We start from the raw sequence: 22,183 nt of genomic DNA, 5'->3' as shown, positions 1-22,183 counted from the left end.
AAAATCATAACCACACGAGGTTGGCTATAATCACAAAAATAACAAGTGCTAGCAGAATGTGGAGAAACTGTAACCCTTGTACATTGCTGTTGGTAATGCAAAATGGTTGAGCTCCTGTAGAAAGTATGGTTGTTTCACAAAAAGTTAAATATAAAATTAGCATACAACCCAACAAATGTGACTCAAACAAATACTTGTACTGGAATGTTCACAGCAACACTGTTCCCAATAGCAAGAGTGGAAACAACTCAAATGTCCACCAATAGATGAATGGATGAAGAATTATAGTATATACATGAAAAATGTTGAATAATATCCCACAAAAAGGAATAAGTGGATGAACCTTGAAAACATCGTGCCAACTGAAAGAAGCAGAGACACAAAAGATCACATATTGTGTGATTTAATTTGCATGAAATCTCCAGAATGGGTAAACCCATAGAGAGAGAAAGCAGATTGGTGGTCACCAAGGGTTGGAGGAGGAATGAATGGAGAGCAACTGCTTAATGGGTACAGGGTTACCTTTAAAGAGGTGAAAATGTTTTAGAACAAGACAGAGGTGGATGTAGCATAACATTAGGAATGTTTAAATGCCACTGAATTACTTTCTTTAAAATGATTAATTTTGTGTTCTATATATTTCCCCTCAATTAATGAACAAAAAAGGCAGATACAGAAGATTACATACTCCATGACTCCATTTCAGAACAGGCATGACCCTGGAGGGAGTGGAGGGGGCATGAGGGACCTTCTAGGGCAGTGGTTCTCAACCTTCCTAATGCCGTGACCCTTTAATACAGTTCCTCATATTGTGGTGACCCCCAATTTCATTGTTACAAATTGAACATAATTAAAGCATAGTGATTAATCACAAAAACAATATGTAATTATATATGTGTTTTCCGATGGTCTTAGGCAACCCCTGTGAAAGGGTCATTCGACCCCCAAAGGGGTCGCGACCCACAGGTTGAGAACCGCTGTTCTAGGGGCTGACAATATTCTGTTTCCTGATCAGGGGGCTGATTAACACAGCTATGTTCACTCTAAAAATTTCAAGAAATTGTCTCTTTAAAATAAATGTGTATAGTTTTGTGTATGTATACTCTGCTTCAACAAAAGTTTTTAAACTATCATGTAATTTTTTTAAATAAAAGATTAACTGCAAATTTTTTAAAAACTGTTACCATTGTGGGATCAAGTTCCAAGGGTTTGAGACAGAGGAATCGAAGATGGCGGCATAGGTAAACACCGGAGACTGCCGCCGTAAACAACCACTTCAAAAATACAACTAAAAGTCGGAACGGACATCAACCAGAACCACAGGAAGGCTGGCTGAGGAGAGACTCTTCAACTAGAAGGAAAAACAACAGCATTACGAGGCTCAGAGGAGGCGCAGTGTGGAAAATTTAAAGGTACGGTGGTGCGGAGGTGCGCGCGCAAAGCGGGCTGGTGGCTGAGGGTGCGGTTGTCCTTTTCACTCAGGAGTGAGTCTCAGACTCTGGGCTACAGATCCAGGCGAGTCTCTAGGGACCCAGACTCAAACGGGAGAAGCGGGACTGTCTGGCTACGGCCCCTCCGAGGTTTGCAGCGGTTGCTGGGACAGGACTGAGAGCGGCCATAGCTGCTCCCTCCCCCCGCCCTGTTGAGCCCGCCCCGCCCAAACCCTGCGCACAGCCATTTGCCGATCGCCTCAGGCAAGGGCTGGACTAGCGCCTCCCCAGAAGACAGACGCTTTCCAAACAGCTGATTCCTACAGCCAGTCGGCCTGGTGGTCAAATCCCTCTAGTGTTAACTACAACAATTAAGGCTTGGCTAGAACAAGACTGCGCACAGAGACCACAAGGGGGTGCACCAAGAAAGCATAAAAGATGCGGAGACAAAAAAACATGACAGAAATGGAGGATATGGAGCTAAGAATCGCAATTTTGAGGGCTTGCCATAAATTTGTGCAGAGCCTCACGAAAACTAATGAGACCCTCGATGCTACGATAAAGAAATTAGAAAGTAAGCATACACGGACTGAAATAAAGAATATTATACCCAATAGCAGACCAGAGGAGCACAAGAATCAAACCAAAGATTCGACAAAAAACACCCAATTGGAAAAGCAAAATGAAAAAAGAATCCGAAAGTGTGAAGATAGTGTAAGGAGCCTCTGGGACAGCTTTAAGCGGACTAATATCAGAATTATTGGAGTGCCAGAAGATGAGAGACAGCAAGATATTGAAAACCTATTTCAAGAAATAATGGCAGAAAACTTCCCCACCTGGAGAAAGAAATGGACTTACAGGTCCAAGAAGCGCAGAGAACCCCAAACAAAAGGAATCCAAAGAGGACCACACCAAGACACATCATCATTAAAATGCCAAGAGCAAAAGACAAAGAGAGAATCCTAAAAGCAGCAAGAGAAAGAGGCTCAATTACCTACAAGGGAATACCCATACGACTGTCAGCTGATTTCTCAACAGAAACTTTGCAGGCCAGAAGGGAATGGCAAGAAATATTCAAAGTGCTGAATACCAAGAACCTACAACCAAGATTACTTTATCCAGCAAAGCTATCATTCAGAATTGAAGGTCAGATAAAGAGCTTCACAGATAAGGAAAAGCTAAAGGAGTTCATCACCGCCAAACCAGTATTATATGAAATGCTGAAAGGTATCCTTTAAGAAGAGGAAGAAGAAAAAGGTAAAGATACAAATTATGAACAACAAACATGCATCTATCAACAAATGAATCTAAGAATCAAGTGAATAAATAACCTGATGTACAGAATGAACTGGTGATTATAATAGAATCAGGGACATAGAAAGGGAATAGACTGACTATTCTTGGGGGGAAAAGGGGTGTGGGAGATGCGGGAAGTGACTGGACTAAAATCATGCACCTATGGATGAACACAGTGGGTGGGGAGTGAGGGTGGAGGGTGGGGTGGGAGCTGGAAGGAGGGGAGTTATGGGGGGAAAAAAGAGGAACAAATGTAATAATCTGAACAATAAAGATTTAAAAAAAAAAAAAAGTTCCAAGGGTTCTCTCTGTATTATTTCTTACAATTACATGTGAATCTACAGTTATCTAAAAATAAAAAATAATCAGTTGCCAAAATTGGTTTGGCTCAGTGGATAGAGCGTCGGCCTGCGGACTGAAAGGTCCCAGGTTCGATTCCGGTCAAGGGCATGTACCTGGGTTGCGGGCACATCCCCAGTGGGAGATGTGCAGGAGGAAGCTGATCAATGTTTCTCTCTCATCGATGTTTCTAACTCTCTATCTCTCTCCCTTCCTCTCTGTAAAAAATCAATAAAATATATTTTTAAATAAATAAATAAATAAATAAATAATAATCAGCAATGAAAATTTCCAGACTGCCATCCCCAAAGACTGTGATTTAGGCCATGTGAGAAGATAGGGAACCTTCATCTTTCTGAACAAGCTACCTCAAGTGATCCTGATCCAGAGGGACCATGGCCCTCACCTGGAGAAACTCCAACCTAAATGAACTTCATAAGCTGTTTACCTTCACTTTCTCTGCAAACCCCATTCATGAGGAGGTTTATAAAGGCATCTATCAGCAACAGCACAGAGGAGGTAGAGAATAAGAAAGCACAAAATAAGCCATGAGCACTACAAAAATTAACCACTCTGAAAGCCAGAATTCAACTTTTACTGGAGAAAAATTAGATGAATTAAAAAAAACATTAATAAAATGTGAACGAAGCACTAGTAAAAGGACATACAGAGCTTTCTGGATAACCATCATAGAGGCAGCCACAAACATTATATGCAAATCAATGATTATTTGGGGGGGGGGAGGTATGTTTTTCATTAAGAAGTAGTGGATTCAGCCCTGGACAGTGTGGTAAGTGGTTAGAGCATCAGCGCCTGTGTACTTAAGGGTCCCAGGTTCAATACCTTGATACACAACTTCGCCTACAACTTTATGCAATGGTAAACTGTAATTATCAAGATGTTAACAGATAGCATTCTCTTTGGAGCTAGTAGTTTAGAGTAAAATTCTTTTTAAAAGAATTGTAACCCGAATACAAAACTTACATAGTTATATGGGAGGGAGAAAATAAACGTTCAAATAACATGCAAAATATGACAAAGAGATAATCAGGTAAAATAGTTAAAGGATAATGAGAATCAATCTATAAATTAGATCCCAGATCCCAGATAGTTTTTATAAAAGTTAGCTCTTATATTCTCAGTGCAAATTTTAATGCTTTTGAGATAAAGACAATAACCACATAAAATTAAACAAGTATTAAATTTTGAAAAATTATGCCATTCAGATGGACAATATTTAGAGGAAGAAAAAGTGGGGGGTAAACAAAGAAACAGTAACACGGTAACCAACTCAGAAATCCACTCAAGTATCCTGCCTATGAACATCACAGTTAGCTTATCCAGGCCTTGCCCTTCCATCTGCACCTCTCTTAGTTTACAGGGGAAAGGCTTAAAGGTGTAAATTTACCAATTATACTGCCCTTTGTCCAGTGCTGAAAAAAATGCTCAATGAAATGAAAGCGAAACATGATAAGCCTTTTTTCATTAGTAGTAAATTTTCTTTAACTATGTTAACCTTGTTCTCCATGACTCACTAATTGGAGAATAGATATCTGCAACATGAGAATCACAAGATTATGGATTCCTCCTAATGTTTGGTACACAATGACCTAAAAAAGCAGAATTTTCACAATGGAAGCTAACTGGAGGTCATGGTATCTGATATCATGGGACTACAAAAACAAGATCAGAAAGAAACTAGACAGATTATCCAATTTAAATATCCAGTTTGCAAGCAGTTGTTAACTGCACCTTAAATGATTTCCAGGGGAAGTTATCTTCATGTGATATGAACATGCTATATCTAAAAATACAGGAAACTTGCAGTTCCCATATAGCAGAGACTGATTCACCATTATAAATATTATATATATATATATATTATTGATTTTTTACAGAGAGGAAGGGAGAGAGATAGAGAGTTAGAAACATCAATGAGAGAGAAACATCGATCAGCTTCCTCCTGCACATCTCCCACCGGAGATGTGCCCGCAACCAAGGTACATGCCCCTGACCGGAATCGAACCTGGGACCTTTTGGGACATTTCAGTACACAGGCCGACACTCTATCCACTGAGCCAAACCGGCTATGGCCATTATAAATATTCTTAGTTAATGCTTCCATACAGAAAACTGTAGAGGTTTGCAAATTCATTTTCAGGTGACTGAAAATAAAACCAGAAAATCTATTTTCATCCATGTATTAAAAACAAAAGGTATATGAGATTATTTGTTTAGTGGAACTGCCTGTTCTTAGAGTTACTATCCAAAACAGGGTCATGTAAGAATATTTTCACCCAAATATTAGCCAATTAAAAACAACTAAGACATGCTTTACTGAGATACATATGTTTAGGTTTTTAGTCAATTAATATTATATTAATAAAGAATGAAAAATTTAACAATTAATGGACTTTAACCAATAAGTTTCAGCAGAGTTAGCCAGAAAACATTTTTATTAGGCCCAAATGAAATATCTTTCATTCATTAGTACAGAACCACAGGGCATACTTAGGCATCAGAGCCTCAATTGCCTAAAATGAGTTCCTAGGAAAACAAAAACCTTTCCATTTTCATTCTGTAGCTGCTTCTTAGGATAGAAAGTGTTCTTTCGTTTCTGGCATTCTCTCTTTTCTCTCTACCTCAGGACATATTTACAGATCCACTGGCTGCTTTACAGACAAGCTAAAAGTTCTTGCTGTGGTTGATCAAAGTTGGAATGCCTGAGGAAATTACTCAACTTAGACAGTCCAGAATTACATCTAGCCAAATCGTTACAGTGCTCTGCTTTAAACGTGTGTTAAAGTAATATTTTAGCTATCCTGGAAGCAAGTTGAGAGAACGTTTGTTTGCATCACACTGTGAACACTTGAGTCAAATATAGTAGGTTGAATATGCAATTTTAGTATCTGTGACAGTTCATTTTTTTAACTATTCAATTACACACAAGAAAACATAGTTTGTTTAAAAAAAAAACCTCACACACAACAGCATATGAATTAGGAACTAGGACATTTTATGATCTTCTTGAAGCATCACGCTCTTTGGGAAAAGCCAGAATAAATGCCACAAATGTTGATATTTGCTCATTAGAGCACATGTTAATCTAGCATACAATAGTCTGTCAAAAATGGCACCATATTTTTCTCTAATTTATTATTTAAAATATTTTAATAAAAAAGCACTGCACATCTGTCCTTACCTCATTTCTATTAGTAATCTGCCTAATTATCACATAAACATATATAATTATGCAGAAAAATGACATCACAGCAGCTTATTTTTATTTTTTTAATTGAAAGCCACAGAATCACAGTACAAAGAGTTACTTGTCAAATATAACACAGATCTATAAAATAAAGTATTGGCTTCAGCAGACGTGCACATCTGAAATAGTTTTAAACTTTATTTTAGTTGGATTCTTTATGATGTCCGGGAAGAGCTTAGCACACGTGGTACCTGGAATTGTCTTTTCCACATGAGCTACAATGGAAAAGACAAATGTAGCTGCTACTCTAGTAAAGCTAAATTTGGCATCCACTTTCACTTCCCTTCAACCTAAATAATTACACCTTTTAGCCATGTTGACAATAATATGAAAATATCACTCAAAAAAATCCCAACAGACCATGGAATTATAATAACTTAAACCATCCTTCTATCATGAGGTGAGGACATGGTCAGAATGGGGAGGGGGTTGCTAACTTTTGAGTAGAAACTTATAACTGTGCTTTTTATTAAAAAGACTTCCAACCCACTAGAAAATGCTAACATCTGCACATATTCCAAGAGAGGAAAACATAAGCTCTTCACTCTGAATTTTCTGAGAAGTCTAATAAGTGCTGTAGTGTTGACGCCCTATGTTACAGTATATACATGTCATGAACTGTCAGTAAGCGTGTCTACCATGCCAGAGGCTGACCTGAGTGAGAATGGCTGCCAGCACAAACTCCCTGGCAGCTGGAATGGCAAAAGCACAAAGATGCCTAGAATTCAACCTTAAGCTGTTTGTTTTCCTATAGTGAGATGCAGCCTTCATTATTCTAACACTTAGGTAAAGCCTGCTACCCATATAAACATTAGATGATAGAGAAAATAAATTTAAAAAAATAGTTTATTCTGCTTTGGATCAGGTTATCTTGATGGGATTCCTAAAAATTATATCACTTTCTCATTCCTATCCAGATTCTGAATAAGGGCCTGGGTTTGAGGGATGGACAAAAATGTAAAATCTAAAGGCAGTCTTTCAGCTTGACATCATGACATCAGCCTGTGATTTTGCTGAACACAGAAAACTCTTCTTAGCCTAGTTGCTTCATTACCAAAAGCACAAAATAAATAAATAAAATCAGATTATAAAATTGACGCCCAAATGATATAGATAAACACACACACACACACACACACACACACACAATGATTCAATAGTCACACTGTAAATCCAAAGGCCAATGAATCTAATATCTCTATTAATACAGGACAAGAAGACATGTTACACTTAATCCAAAAGTCTAAATTGCTTCCACAGAGCTAAAACACAGGATTACTACCAAATGTAGCTTAAAGTAGCTCAAAACTGAATTCCAAAATGTAATATATTCTCAGAGAGAAACAATTCCCAAAGCAAAATAAGGGTCCACATATAAAGCTACATGTTCCTTGGGAACTGGTCTTGGGCCACATCTTCTAAAAGACTCAGCCAAATGAATACAGCTCATTAAGAAATGGCTAGAAAGGGGAACTATCAGTACAAAGTAAAACATAACAAGTTCTGTACTTAAGGGTTTGACCTAGTTAAAAACTGACACACAGTGTTGATGCCGTGTACAATTAATCTAGAATGTAATAATGCATTCAGGGTTCTTTTTAGTCTAAAAAAAGCCTGAAAGGAAACAAGAGCACCGCTTTTCCATTAAGCAGGTACTTTGTGCTAGAGAGTATGTTTCATTTCTAGGATCTCAGAAAAAGAACAGAATGTACCTAATGTGTAAGCACAAACAGTAAGTTACAAGTTGCCCCTTAGTATGAAAGGCAAGAATCAGCATCAGTACTCAGAAGTGTTCTTAAAAGAGCGTAACTTACTTTTACTGTCCCAGGCTAACTGGGCTCTTGTCTGGTGCTTCTTTGTCTGCACATGGCCACCCACAGCCTGTCTTCTAATTAAATCAATGCTGTAGCAGCAGAACAAGCAAACAAGTTGCCTCCATCTGCGTACAGCTCTTCACGACACATTTCCCTTGGTCAGAAGGTGGAAATTCTTGGGAGAGGTGATTTTTTCTGCCTCTTCACAAGAAGAACATGGATACTTGGCTGGATGCAACTCCATGAAGTGTAACTGTGTGTATACACCTCAAAAAATAAAACAAAAAAATGCAGAGAAACATAAAGACTCTATAAACAGGTAGAATACACAGAAATATTGAAGCACCCCTGGAAATACTGCTAAACAGGCAGGCAAAATAGGGATTTGACTAAAATAATCAATGACACTAAGTTGAAGAAGAGGAAAAAGAGCATCTAAAGTCAAAACTCAAATTTCATGCAATAAAAACATTTTAAGTACTAAAAAAGAAAAAAGGTAAAACTCCTTGCTTCACATACATAAAAACAGGACCTCTTCCCCATTACAGAGAATAAAGGATATTATCAAAAGAAAAATGGGACTTTCAAAGGTAGTAGGTCTAAAATTAGACTCATCAGTCACATTATAGTTAATGGGCACTTGTGAGCTAAATGCATCAAGCTGTCTTTCCAATGTGGTCAGTCCTATGGGGGAGGGGAGTGAAGGAGGAAACAAGGAACCACGGAAATACTCAGCTACCCTCTGCTCATGAAAAGATGATTTCTGCAAAAGAAAAGAAAATATGCAGCCAAGTGAAGATGCTCATTAATTTAAGTAATTTTTAACCTACCAAATAAACATAAATGACTGCAAAGCAGATACCCCCACTTTTTTGCAATAAAATGCAAACACTTAAGTGGGATAGGGAGCAGGGTGTGGTGAAGCATCTACTCACAAAGAAGTCCCATAAGTGAACTCGCTACAGGTTTGGTGAGAGAAAAGGGGTCAGATCATTCCTTCCCAGTGTTCCCTTCCAACCTAGATATGCCAGCAGCTAGTCACATCATCTCCATACCACTAAGCATTTCAAGGACTAGCAGGCCTTAGGTGCTCTCCCTCCCCTCTGGGCACACAAATAATTCCAGCCAAAGGAAGAAGGTGTGGCCTAATCCTGCAGCTGCACAGAGGTGCCTGGCAATGGTCCACCAACAGCTGACTATTCAACAGTGATGACATTTTGAGGATTCCTATTTCAGAGAAATGCATGCTGAGCTAGCTGTGGCTATAAGAGATGCAGGGATACAAATAAATATGTAACAATCCTATATAATAAAAGGGTAATATGCAAATCAACTGAACGGCGAAATGACCAGTCACTATGATGCACACTGACCACCAGGGGGCAGACGCTCAATGCAGGAGCTGCCCCCTGGTGGTCAGTGCACTCCCACAGGGGGAGCGCTGCTCAGTCACAAGCCGGGCTGACAGCTGGCAAGCACAGCAGTCTACCTCCGTGGCAGGACTAAGGATGTCCGACTGAGGCTTAAGCCCGCTCCCCGTGGGCTCCTGGACTGCGAAAAGGCAAAGGCCAGGCTGAGGGTCTGCCTCCCCTAAGTGCACGAATGTCGTGCACTGGGCCTCTAGTATTATATATAATAATATAAGTATATAACAATGCAATAGGTTTATTTTTCTCTCATATCCCAAATTACTAGCCATCTGGATAAAAAGTTACTTCTTAAAGTATTTTCCTAGAGTTTATAAGTATTATATTAGATTATATAGAGATCCAAAGACAATAGACTATTTTTAGCAGACAGATATAAAAACTTGTGCCCAACAGAATCTGCTCTTTAAATGCTGAAGCATTTGGACAATAAACTAGTTTCAACTATTAATTACCATCTCCCCTGACCATAGGGAGCCTTTAAGGATGAATGAAATAATTGCAGGGTCCATTTAGAATAACATAAACTCAACAAAATATTTTTAATAAAGGAGCCTATACAATTTGTCTTTCACTATATGAAATGTAAAAGCTATACCCATCACTACACTTAACGCAGAGTATTCCACCTACCAAAATAACCAGATTTTAAAATGAATTAACCAAAATCTCCCAAAGGCTAGCTACATCAAGAGTTTCAAAATCTCACTTTCATCAGTTTTCTCACACACAACTACAAATAATTTCTCAAAGGTTTGTCACTCAAATTTCATCTATTATTTCTTATTAGAATTTTATAACCAGGCCTTAGTATTAAAAAAAAAAAAAAAAAAATCAAGCCCTGGCTGGTTTGGATCAATGGATAGAGCATCAATCTACAGACTGAAGGGTCCTGGGCTTGATTTCAGTCAATGGCACATACCCGGGTTGTGGGCTCAAACCCCAGTACGAAGCGTGCAGGAGGCAGCTGATCAATGATTCTCTCTCATCATTGAGGCCCAGTGCATGAAATTCGTGCACTGGTAGGGTCCCCAGCAGCTGCCAGCTGCCAGCTGCCGGCTGCCGGCTGTGTACTCCCTCCCTTCCCCTGGCCGCCTGCTGCCACCACTGGCTGGGGCCTTCCTCCTTTACCCTGGTCGAGGGGACAATTTGCATACTACGCTTTTATTATATAGGATGTTTCTCTCTCTCCCTCTCCCTTCCTCTCTGAAATCAATAAAAGTATATTTTTTTAAAATCGATTTGCAAAGGGAGCTTCCGTAATTATTTTATGAGTTCTAGCTCATTTTCTATCCCAATCTATAAAACACTTCCTACTTTAGAAGTGGCATCATGACTCACCCAGATCTATATCTAATTTTCTCAAAGAAAAAATTCATATCAGAAGCTGTACCATGTAAAATGTGCAAAATTATCTTTAGAATTTAAAATTCACTGTCATTACCTGAACCAAAACTATTGTAAAAGCAGCCATGAAAGCAACTGTCTTCCAAATGCATAGCCCTAGCTATAAAGATCAAATTGTTTCACAATATTTATCTTCTCTACTGTGAGTGAAATTAGAGTTGTACTATCCAATGGATATAAGTCACCATTAGTTATAAAGATAATCTCAAAAAAGCTATATATAGCTAAATGAAACAATGGGACCAAATAAATTTAATAATAAATTATTAAAACATGATCTAAAAACTGATCTATTTCCTTCCCCATATTTTGAAGATAAACAAATTGTACTTGGTGTCATATCATTTTCACTTTCACTCTACAAAACACCTCTCCTACGGAGTGGCCACTTCCCTCCCAAAACCCTGAAGAGAGAAGCTAATCAGTTTAATAGGTAGGAACTTATGAGCTCAACCCTCCTCCCTTATTTAAATGTAAGAAACACTGAATCTAGTGCCCAGAAGTGATAATCTTAGGAAAACACCATTTGTCTGTACTGGTAGATGAGATATAGGTAATAGGTTCCAAAAAAAGCTGAACAATGATGACTCTAGATGGACTATATTAAATGTAGGTCACTAAGACACATCATTTTTTGGTTGTATATCTTACATACATATATAAACTTTCTTTTCTTTCACTTGGTCTCTTCCTCCTGTATGATGTCGAATTGAGATCAGAGAACTTTATACTACTTGAGTTAACTGAAAATTTTCATATTTTTCAAAATACAAAGCCAGAAACCCCTTCTAGCCAACATGGAACAATAAAGCATTTCAGTTGTATCAATTTATAATCAGTAAAGTGTTCAAGAAATTCAAATTGATTTTCATTATCTGCCTAAGTAATAATGTAACAGGCAAGTTTTAAAAGTCCAGTTTTGTTTTAGTAAAAAAGTATATCCCGAAGTCCAAAAGAAACGGTATGACTGTCCGTATCTAGTCAATAAGTAGGACAAGACTTAAAAGATCGAATTAAAACTCTACTGAATAGATCGATCAAAACTAAAGATAAGTAATTATGTCCAATAAACATAACAGTATAAATCAGACCCTCTGGGACTTTTCAGTAGAGTGAAAGGACTCAATATTGTTGCTTATATTTCTTGAAGTACAGAAAATATTAGAATCTAATTTTCATATGTCTTTCCATTGACCCAAACTATTACAATACTTCAACTCTTTATTTGAAAACCTCACTCTACCTAGCCTTGGCCAAGTAGCTCAGTTTGTTAAGAGTGTTGTCCCGATATATCCAGGTTGCAAATTCCATCCCCAGTGGGGACATAGATAAGAATCAATCAATGACTGCATACACAAGTGGGAGAACAAATCAATCTTTCTTTCTCTCTCTCTCTCTCTCTCTCTCTCTCTCGCTCTCTCTCTCTCTCAGCAATAAATAATTTTAAAAAAAGAACGAAAGAAAACCTCACCCTGTTTAAAGGTTAGGAATCACAATTATGCAAGGTGACTGAAACTGTAGGAGACACTATAACATGACTTCCAACATAATTCTTTTTTTAATATATTTTTATTGATTTCAGAGAGGAAGAGAGAGGAAGAGAGAGATAAAAACATCAATGATGAGAGAGAATCATTAATCGGCTGCCTCCTGCATGCCCCCGCCACCCCCGCCGGGATCTAGCCACAACCCGGGCATGCACCCCAAACCATGACCTCCTGGTTCATAGGTCGACAATCAACCACTGAGCCATGCCAGCCAGGCCCAACGTAATTTTTAAGATTCAGAAAGATTCTTCCAGGTTAGCCTTAGCCTTTAAGCTACTAATACACATTTTAGTCAAAGATTCCACATAAGAATGAATTTTTAAAGATAATTCACTGAAAAAATAAATAAATAAAAATAAAGATAATTCACTGAAATTCTTCCCCAAATTTAATAAATTAATGGGGGAAAGTACACTAATCTCACTTCGAACAGTATTCTATAACAATCAAAAATAATAAAACGTGTTTAAAAAAAACTTCACATGCCCACACTCTTAAAAAACACAGATCATCATTCAGAATTATAAAGTTCACTTACTTATGTGTAACACTTTATTCCAAATGTAATTTAAATCATTTTAAGTATAAATAAGTAAATTTTTAAGAAATGATTGATACTTCACTGGGGAGGAATGTAATGAAATAGTCAATATGATATAAATATGACTTGGAGAAATTAAAGTTATTCTAAAATGAAAAGAAAAAGGAAAACTTAATTTTACTCAATTTTGTATTCATAGTTGCCATTATAGTATATCCTTTAGCTATTCATTAACCTTCATTCCCCAGACCCAGAGTGACTCCACATACCAGTAATCTCAGATAATCTCAGAACATCATCTTCTGCACAAAGGAGAGTAATTTGCAATTAACAACTGATTAAATTAGATGAAGCTTTCCTTGTGTGGATGTGTTGAGTAAAGGTAAGATTTGGTGCAAAGTATACATCAATCTTCTTTCTTCCATTTCTTTTCTCCTCTTATCCACAATATATAATTAACCTTTCTTTGACATTATAAAGCTTGTTATTAATAGTTACTATAAATATTCACATCATATATATCATTTCTAAAACACCTCTTAATAGTAGTAATTGCTAACAGTTATGAACTGCTTACTATGTACCACACATTGTCATATTAATTCAGTTCATCTTCACAGCTCTGTAAAGCAGGCATTATTATCCCCATATTATAATGAAAAAACTGGATCAAGGAGAGGTATGAGGTTCCCACAGACATATGGCTAATAATTAGTAGAACTGGTATCAGTCACAATAGGAAAGGACCACATATCCCCAAGTCAGATGCCTCTGGGACCAAACTATAATAGAACTGGTGCCCACCATGTATGTTTACCTTCCTTGGCTAAAACCAAGCTGAAAGTGTTAACAGGAGAAATTAAAATGTATAAAGCATGATCAAAAGTGCAGCTCAGGGAATATACAGAAAACAGTGCTATGACTTTAGGCACTGGGCAATTTTCACAGGGAAAGGCAGGGCCTGGCATGACAGGGTAGGTGTCCTGATATGAGAGCCTAAACACAAGGGCCACAATCTAGTCAACTTGGGAAGATCTAACCATCCCCTTCTCCATCAAACTCATCACTATTTTATCTTCCTGTCTTATTTGATTCCCCAAGTAGTCTTCTCAACCAACAAACTATTTATTAATTCTAATCCTCTAAACCAGTGATGGCGAACCTATGACACGTGTGTCAGAGGTGACACACGAACTCATTTTTTCGGTTGAGTTTTGTTAAATGGCATTTAAATATATAAAATAAATATCAAAAATGTAAGTCTTTGTTTTACTATGGATGCAAATATCAAAAAATTTCTATATGTGACACAGCACCAGAGTTAAGTTAGGGTTTTTCAAAATGCTGACATGCTGAGCTCAAAAGGTTCGCCATCACTGCTCTAAACTAACATAAATCTATCTTCTCTAAGTGTGAGTGGCAGAAGTTGGTCTTTTGAAGGCCTCAACATCCCCTGGACAAACTCATAATCACGGTTCCACACTAAGAGAGCTGAGAGACCCTCAATCTGGAGTACAAAGAATTAGAGCAAACTTGAGCACCTCCCCACTGAATTCCTAAACGTCTCCAGTAACTGGAAACCAATCTAACAACCACGTTGGACAAGACATGCTTCACAGAGCATAGCTTCAGAATATATATTGAACCATTAGGTTGGTAAGAAAATTTTCCCTTCCACTTAAGACACTTATAGTTGGAAATTTTTGTTTTCTAAACATTACTTTTAGGGGAGTTAACTTCAGGAATTTTCCTACTAAAAATATGGAGGATATGTAAGTATCCAGTAACGTTAAGTAACTAGTGACTTTTATATCCATGAATCTCACAAAATGGGAAAAAGGAACTTAACTAACTTTCTTATATTACTCAGAGAAATCCCCAATTAAAACCATCTAACAGTATCACAGGCTTCTTCACAATTTAGTTAATATTGTTGGTAAACACTGGTCATATAATTGATGGTTGACTAACTCAGCAGTTTCATGTCATTTAAGAATAACAAACATACTCATAAATATTTTAAATAAAATGTAAAGAAAAGAAATACCTCAAGTTCCACCAGAGCTGCAGTCACTGCATCTGTTGCAAGAGCACCAGCCTGTAGCTTTTCAATTGCCTATGAAACCAAGGGGAGAGATTATTCATTGTAAAACCACAACTTCTCGAAAACATAGGCAGTAAAATATCAGACATTTCTCACAGCAATATTTTTTCTCATATATCTCCTCCGACAAGGGAAACAAAATTGGCGTTTGTTTTAATATATTTTTATTGATTTCAGAGAGGAAGGGACAGGGAGAGAGAGATAGGAACATCAATGATGAGAGCGAATCATTGATTGGCTGCCTCCTCCACACCTCCAACAACCAGAGCATGTGCCCTGATCAGGAATCAAACCGTGACCTCCTGGTTCATAGGTCAACACTCAACCACTGAGCCACACTGGCCAGGCACAAATCATATTCTTTTGTAATATAAATTACACAGAGTAAAGGTCTATAAAATCACCTTGCTTCCTTGCTTCTTGAATATAAGTTAAAAGAGGAAAGAAAGACAAGGAAGACTGATTGCTAAATGAACTATTAAAGCTCCAAGTTAGTCTATAAAGAGAAAGCTCAAACAGAACTGGATTAAACTTTTAATATATTTTTTATTAATTTCAGAGAAGAAGAGAGAAAAGAGAGAAAGAAACATCAAGGATGAGAGAAAATCATTGATCTGTCAGAATTGCATTAAACTTTTAAGTTCATTCATTGCCCTAACCGGTTTGGCTCAGTGGATAGAGCATCAGCCTGCGGACTTAAGGGTCCCGGGTTCGATTCCGGTCAAGGGCATGTACCTTGGTTGCGGGCACATCCCCAATGGGGAGTGTGCAGGAGGCAGCTGATCGATGTTTCTCTTTCATCGATGTTTCTAACTCTCTATCCTTCTCCCTTTCTCTCTGTAAAAAATCAATAAAATATATTTTAAAAAAAATAAATAAATAAAAACAAAAAAAAGTTCATTCATTGTATAAATTGAGGAGGCTGAGTATATACTCCAAATGTATTAGATTTCTAGGACTATAGTTGTTCTACATAAGGAAAACATTTCTTTTTAGATAATGAAAAGATTTCACACTTTGAAAATAAAGGGCAAAAAATATAAAAGGACTTTGAGAACTTTTCACTTTATTATAAATTTTTAAAAATATCTCTATAAGAAAATATTCTTATTTATTTATGGGATTTCATTCGTAACAGAAAGCCTGGATCTCTAACAAAGTATAATCTTTCTTTTAAATGGTATGTAAATAGAAATAAAAAGGGTTGAAAGATTCATTTACTTGATCTACAATACACAATTAACATTCTATTTAAGTAGAAGTAAATGAAGGCTTTCCCTATAAAAGTATTTAGTCAGGATCAAAATAAAAACAAACAATATTTCTTCTGATTCCATTCCTGATTCCACATTAAGTATTCAACAATTTAGCAAAACCTCAAAAACCAAAGAGAAAAAACACACAACTCAGTACAAGGGCAAAGCTAACTCAGGAATGATAATGAATTTCCATGATACAAACTACATGATGAAAAACAGAAGGAAAATATAAGGGATGATCTCCCTAAGAAAAGCACCCATTTTCATTTGTTAGTATTTTTTTACCTTCACAGAAAGACACATTGGCTGCCTTTGAGCTGTTTCTATAGAGCTCAACGTCTTGGCAAAGACTAAAAGATATATGATTAAGGGCCCATAATTCCAAAAATACAGATTTTAATCTGGGAAAGGAAGAAAAGTTCTAAGCATGATTTGGAGAATAAAACAACACAAAATAAAACAAAGACCTCACAAATATGAGCTAAATTATTTGATGGTCCAAACCAAGGATGATTTTATACAATAACCCTTAAAATTTTGAATTTCAAAGTAAAGCTCCTCTATAGTCAAAACGGAAATTTTTATTATACCTTCTGACAAGCTCGTTTGCATACATGTTTATATTCCTTGGCTTTGGATTCCGAATGATAACCTGCACCTGTAGTGAAACAAACCAACCAATTATTAGTATTCATTAAAATGTCACAGACTTCACTTATCTATATACTAGAGGCCAGGTGCACGAAATTCGTGCACTGGGGGGGGGGGGGTGTCCCATAGCCCCACCTGCACCCACTCCAATCTGGGACCCCTCGGGGGTTATCCGACTACCGGTTTAGGTCTGATTCCATAAACCGGCAGTCGGATATCCCTCTCACAATCTGGGACTGCTGGCTCCCAACTGCTTGTCTGCCTGCCTGCTTGATTGCCCCTAACCGCTTCTGCCTGCCAGCCTGATCATACCCTAACCACTCCCCTGCCAGCCTAATCGATGACTAACTGCTCCCCTGCTGGCCTGATTGCCCCCAATTGCCCTCTCCTGCCAGCCCGGTCACCCCTAATTGCCCTCCCCTGCCAGCATGGTCGCCCCTAACTGCCCTCCCTTGCAGGCCCAGTTGCCCCCAACTGCCCTCCCCTGCTGGCCTAGTCACCCCTAACTGCCCTCCCCTGCTGGCCTGATCACCCACAACTGCCCTCCCCTGCCAGCCATCTTGTGGCGGCCATCTTGTGACCACATGGGGGTGGCCATCTTGTGTGAGGGCGTGATGGTCAATTTGTATATTACCTCTTTATCATATAGGATATAAATGGCTAAGTGATTGAACAACGGAACAACTGGTCACTATGACGTGCACTCACCACCAGGGGGCAAACGCTCACTGCAGGAGCTGACCCCTGGTGGTCAGTGTGCTCCCACAGCCAACCTCCTGTGGTCCCTCCCCGAAGCCGGCCAAACCTCCCACAGTCCCTCCACCCAGCTGGCCGGTCCCATCGGCCCCGATCAGGGTGGCTGGCCAACCTCCTGCGGCCCCTCTCCCTGGACAACCACTATGGCCCCAATTGCTGGCCAGGCCAAGGGACCCCACCTGTGTATGAATTCGTGCACTGAGCCTGTAGTATTATATAAATAATCCTTACAAACTGATGCTCTCCTAGTAACAATAAAACTATTGTCTTAACTGTACGTGGTTTTAAAAATCTAATAGCTTCTTTCTCCACCAGAAGCCTTTTTAATACCATGCCTTCTCTTCTTTTTCAAAAACTATTCTCTGGGGAGAAGCACCAGAAATAGCTCATGTCCCCAAAGAAGTTTCATCAAGATCACCTATCCTCCTTTTTGAAAAACCTATCTCCAAAGTCAGGAGTTTTTTGGCCCGGAGTTGATAACCCAAGTAGTGTCAGGGAAAAGAGTCCCTTCAAGTTCTTCTTGGTTGACCAAAAGAAAGCACCTGCTATTTGGGAATCCAGAATTCTTAAAAGTAACTTTATAAAACTAGTTAATTTCTAAATAGCATTTGAAGCTGAGGGTTGTTACAGCATACCTACACTACCACATGCACCACCAATACTACCACTCCTACCCAAACGTTTACATCCTCTGGAATTTAAGCCCAGGGTGTCTCTGAAACCTCACTGATGGTGTATTCCTGCCTGCCTATTAGAAATTCTATTGGTCTCTGGCTCTTTTTTTTTTAATATATTTTATTGATTTTTTTACAGAGAGGAAGGGAGAGGGATAGAGAGTTAGAAACATCAATGAGAGAGAAACATGGATCAGCTGCCTCCTGCACACCCCTGACTGGGGATGTGCCCGCAACCAAGGTACATGCCCTTGACCGGAATTGAACCCGGGATCCTTCAGTCTGAAGGCCGTCGCTCTATCCACTGAGCCAAAGTGGTTAGGGCTGGTCCCTGGCTCTTAATAAACACCCAGCAACTTCCTCAAGAGAATGGCCCTGAAATGTGTTTCCCTAAAAAGGTTAATTGTTTAGTAAATAAGAAAGAAAGCAAGACAAGAGTCCTTAAACTGTTGTGATAATTAGGCTTCTAATCAAAGTTCTGAACCCCCACCCCACCCCATCCCCACCCAGGCCCCAAAGCCCTATAGGAGTACAGCATAAGGAAGGTTAAGAACTACATCTCGAAGCCTCCTGGGTCCTCGTGTGAGGCTGAAGATTGACACAAACTTAACCCTATCTTTTCTCAACCATTTGAAAGAAAATGAAAGTATATCTTCTTTTTGTTAATTCTTCTGGATTAGATTCTATAAGACTTCCCAGAAGTCCACCAGTTTGACAAGAAGAAGCAATTCCACTCCTCAATGCCAGGTCAAAGCTAACCTTGCTCTCATACTCTATGACTGTCTGAGCAAAGTTAAAAGGAGACCCAGCCATTCCTGCTTCTTTCCGGGAGGTCATAAACTTTAGAAACTGAATACAGGCAAGTAAAAAATGACTACAGGGAAAAAAAAAAAAAAAGCCAACTGAACAGACCTTGCAGAGGTGCAAAGCTCTATAACTCAAAACTCTTCAATAATAAGGGACCCAAGGGTTAAATTTCACAGTGTCTGTCTGTGTTGTCCTCTGAAGTAGAGATTATAAGCTGATATACTGCCAAACACACTAGATTAGGACTTAAGGACACATTTAAGGGTTTGTCAACCTGGCTTTAGCAGGAACTAGCCATGTGGCTGAAGCCACTCAATCTCTCTGGTTTTAAGATTCCTCACATATCATATTAAAAAGGCAAACTAGTTCTAACACTGTGTAAATGGACTCTAAGATGGCAATACTCAAATATGGGGGTCAAAAAATTTTTTTTCAACAGAATTATTTTTAAAACTACAAACCAGAGTATAAAAAATTACTTTGTCTGGTTTTAACACTACCTAAATATATTTATACTAGAGGCCCGGTGCACGAAATTCATGCACGGGTAGGGTCCCTAGGCCTGGTCAGCGATCAGGGCAGATCGAGGCCTTCCAGATGCCAGCCAGGGCCTTCCTTCCAGCTGCCGGCCTGGACCTCCCTTCCCCAGCTGCTGGCCGGGGCCTTCCTTTGTTCCATGCCGCCCCCTGGTGGTCAGCACACATCATAGCAAGCAATCAAACTCCCGGTCTCCCAGTCGAACTCCCATGGGGACAATTTGCATATTAGGCTCTAGATCAGCACTTCTAAACCTGTGGGTCTCGACCCCTTTGGCGATCGAACGACCCTTTCACAGGGGTCGCCTAAGACCATCCTGCATATCAGATATTTACATTACAATTCATAACAGTAGCAATATTACCGTTATGAAGTAGCAACGAAAATAATTTTATGGTTGGGTCACAACATGAGGAACTGTATTTAAAGGGCCAGAAGGTTGAGAACCACTGCGATAGATGATAGATAGATAGATAGATAGATAGATAGATAGATGAAAGAAGGAAGGAAGGAAGGGAGGGAGGGAGGGAGGGAGGGAGGGAGGGAGGGAGGAAGGGAGGGAGAGAGAGAAAGTGAAAGTAAATAATAGGGTAGGGGAGTAAAGAAGACATAAGAAGAGCTGTCATTTCAAGATCTTCCAAGTGAGTAATTAGGGGAGGACCTCACTATATCGAAGTCAATCTCTTTGGTTCCAATTCCTTTCTGGTACTGTGCCTTCTCCTAAGGTAAAATTCAATTCTCAGTGTACTTAAAGGCAAGAAAAAAAATCAACATTATTTTCATCTTTTGACTCACTCACATAGAGCTTACCTGCATGTACCAACACAAAGCCCCCTCGCTTCTCTTTATGGGACTGCTTTGTTTCCAACTCTTTGGCTGTTATTTTAACAGCCGAAACCTGAGATGATCTGGAAGGCAGCCCTTCTCCAGAACTCATCCCCTTCTCCATGGTCATTCTCCAAGTTTACCATCTTCTACTGGAAAAAAAGCATATTTCCATCCAAAAGTAATTGCAGGAGAGGAATTACCCTAAAAGAAAACAGACAAAGATGGTATACATCCCTTTGTACTAGCACCCACATAACTGATACAAATTAGTACAGAGATATCTTTCAAAAACAACAACAAAGTTTAAAGTTATTTAACTTAGTAATACAAAGACTATAAAAATACTAGAATTTAAATCTTTCTGTCCACTGTATAAACAAAAGAACTGTTATAAATACACTTCATACCAAGTCCAAATATATTTTATCTTTCATTTTATCTACATTAAAGAAAACCTCAATATAACTTAAATACCACTTTCTACTGCCTGCAAACCAAATACTAATAATCTGCGGGACATTTTAGAATCACGGGCAATGCTGGCTACATCACCAAACTTGGATTGCTGCTTACTTTTTTTCCCGGCTTTATTGTGATATAACTGACATGTAATATTACGTAAGTTTAAGGTGTACAATGTTATGATTTGATACTCGTACATACTGCAAAATGATTACCACAATAAGGTTAGTTTACACATCTAGCACCTCAACATAATTACAAATTTTTGTGTGCTGTAAGAACATTTAAGGTGTATAGATTGCTGCTTAAAGAAATAAAGCAAAAAAAAATAAAGCAACATATATATTTACACTGTCTATGCAGAACCTCTTAAGAAAACCTTAATGCTCCAGAGCACAATGCAAAACAAAAATGCAAACAAAATTATATGACTGAACCAAGAAATTCAAATAACACTTGTGCAAATACTTGTTAATTTTTATGAAAGCATTATTTCTGAGATTCTCAACAAATAATGAAATATAAAATGAATCACAAGCAACTTATACCACAAAGTTTCTAATTTTTTCTCAGAAGTTTCTAGCAATCTTGGCTTAACAATTAAAATGGCAGAACACATTTTATATTAAGGAAAAATTGAACATTTAAAAATCAACACAGATACATCTGAGAGGAAGGTAACTGAAACTACTTAAACCTAGATTCACACTGTTAAGTAAAATCTGTACCTTATTCGAAAGTGAGAAATGAGAAGGGACAGAATTCATATTTTCCAATATAAATAGTAATATAAACACTGAGTTAGATGACTGCTTAGAGCTGCTGCGTAAAGCTTGGATACATATTAGAAGGTAAGAAAGGGAAGTCTGGATTCATCCTGAATTACCAGCTGAAGACTTGCTGAGGAGAAGACTTTTAAACAAGGAAGTACAAAAACTACCTCGAGACTGCACCTGTATAACAGCTCACACATTGGGGTTGAGTCTCACAGTCAACCTGACAGGAGATCCCACCCACGAATGGGACAAAAACAATC

General features: G+C 38.4%; 1 protein-coding gene across 6 annotated transcripts in view; it reads right to left on the bottom strand.

The window, feature by feature from the left end:
- TASP1 (taspase 1) overlaps window positions 1–22,183 on the bottom strand; it is a 238,736-nt gene that overhangs the window by 201,700 nt on the left and 14,853 nt on the right. For 5 of the 6 annotated variants that reach the window (XR_011472108.1, XM_070419896.1, XM_070419898.1 and 2 more), the window contains exons 2-4: window positions 20,668–20,886; window positions 17,023–17,090; window positions 15,117–15,185 (exon numbers count right to left, since the gene is read on the bottom strand). Coding sequence is in view for 4 of the 6 variants with exons in the window: in XM_070419896.1 (XP_070275997.1) it covers window positions 15,117–15,185; window positions 17,023–17,090; window positions 20,668–20,812 (282 nt within the window). In the remaining 2 variants the exon portion in view is untranslated. Of the gene's footprint in view, window positions 1–8,147; window positions 8,415–15,116; window positions 15,188–17,022; window positions 17,091–20,667; window positions 20,887–22,183 lie in introns of those variants that run through there. The other variant, XM_070419900.1, reaches the window with a different exon arrangement.

This window comes from Myotis yumanensis, unplaced genomic scaffold, assembly GCF_028538775.1.
Source record: "Myotis yumanensis isolate MYYU_CA2020_CCGP unplaced genomic scaffold, mMyoYum1.0.hap1 SCAF_7, whole genome shotgun sequence".
Taxonomy (NCBI): Eukaryota; Metazoa; Chordata; class Mammalia; order Chiroptera; family Vespertilionidae; genus Myotis; species Myotis yumanensis.
The sequence above is the reverse complement of the archived record's forward strand: the minus strand, read 5'-3'. Positions and strand labels throughout refer to the sequence as shown.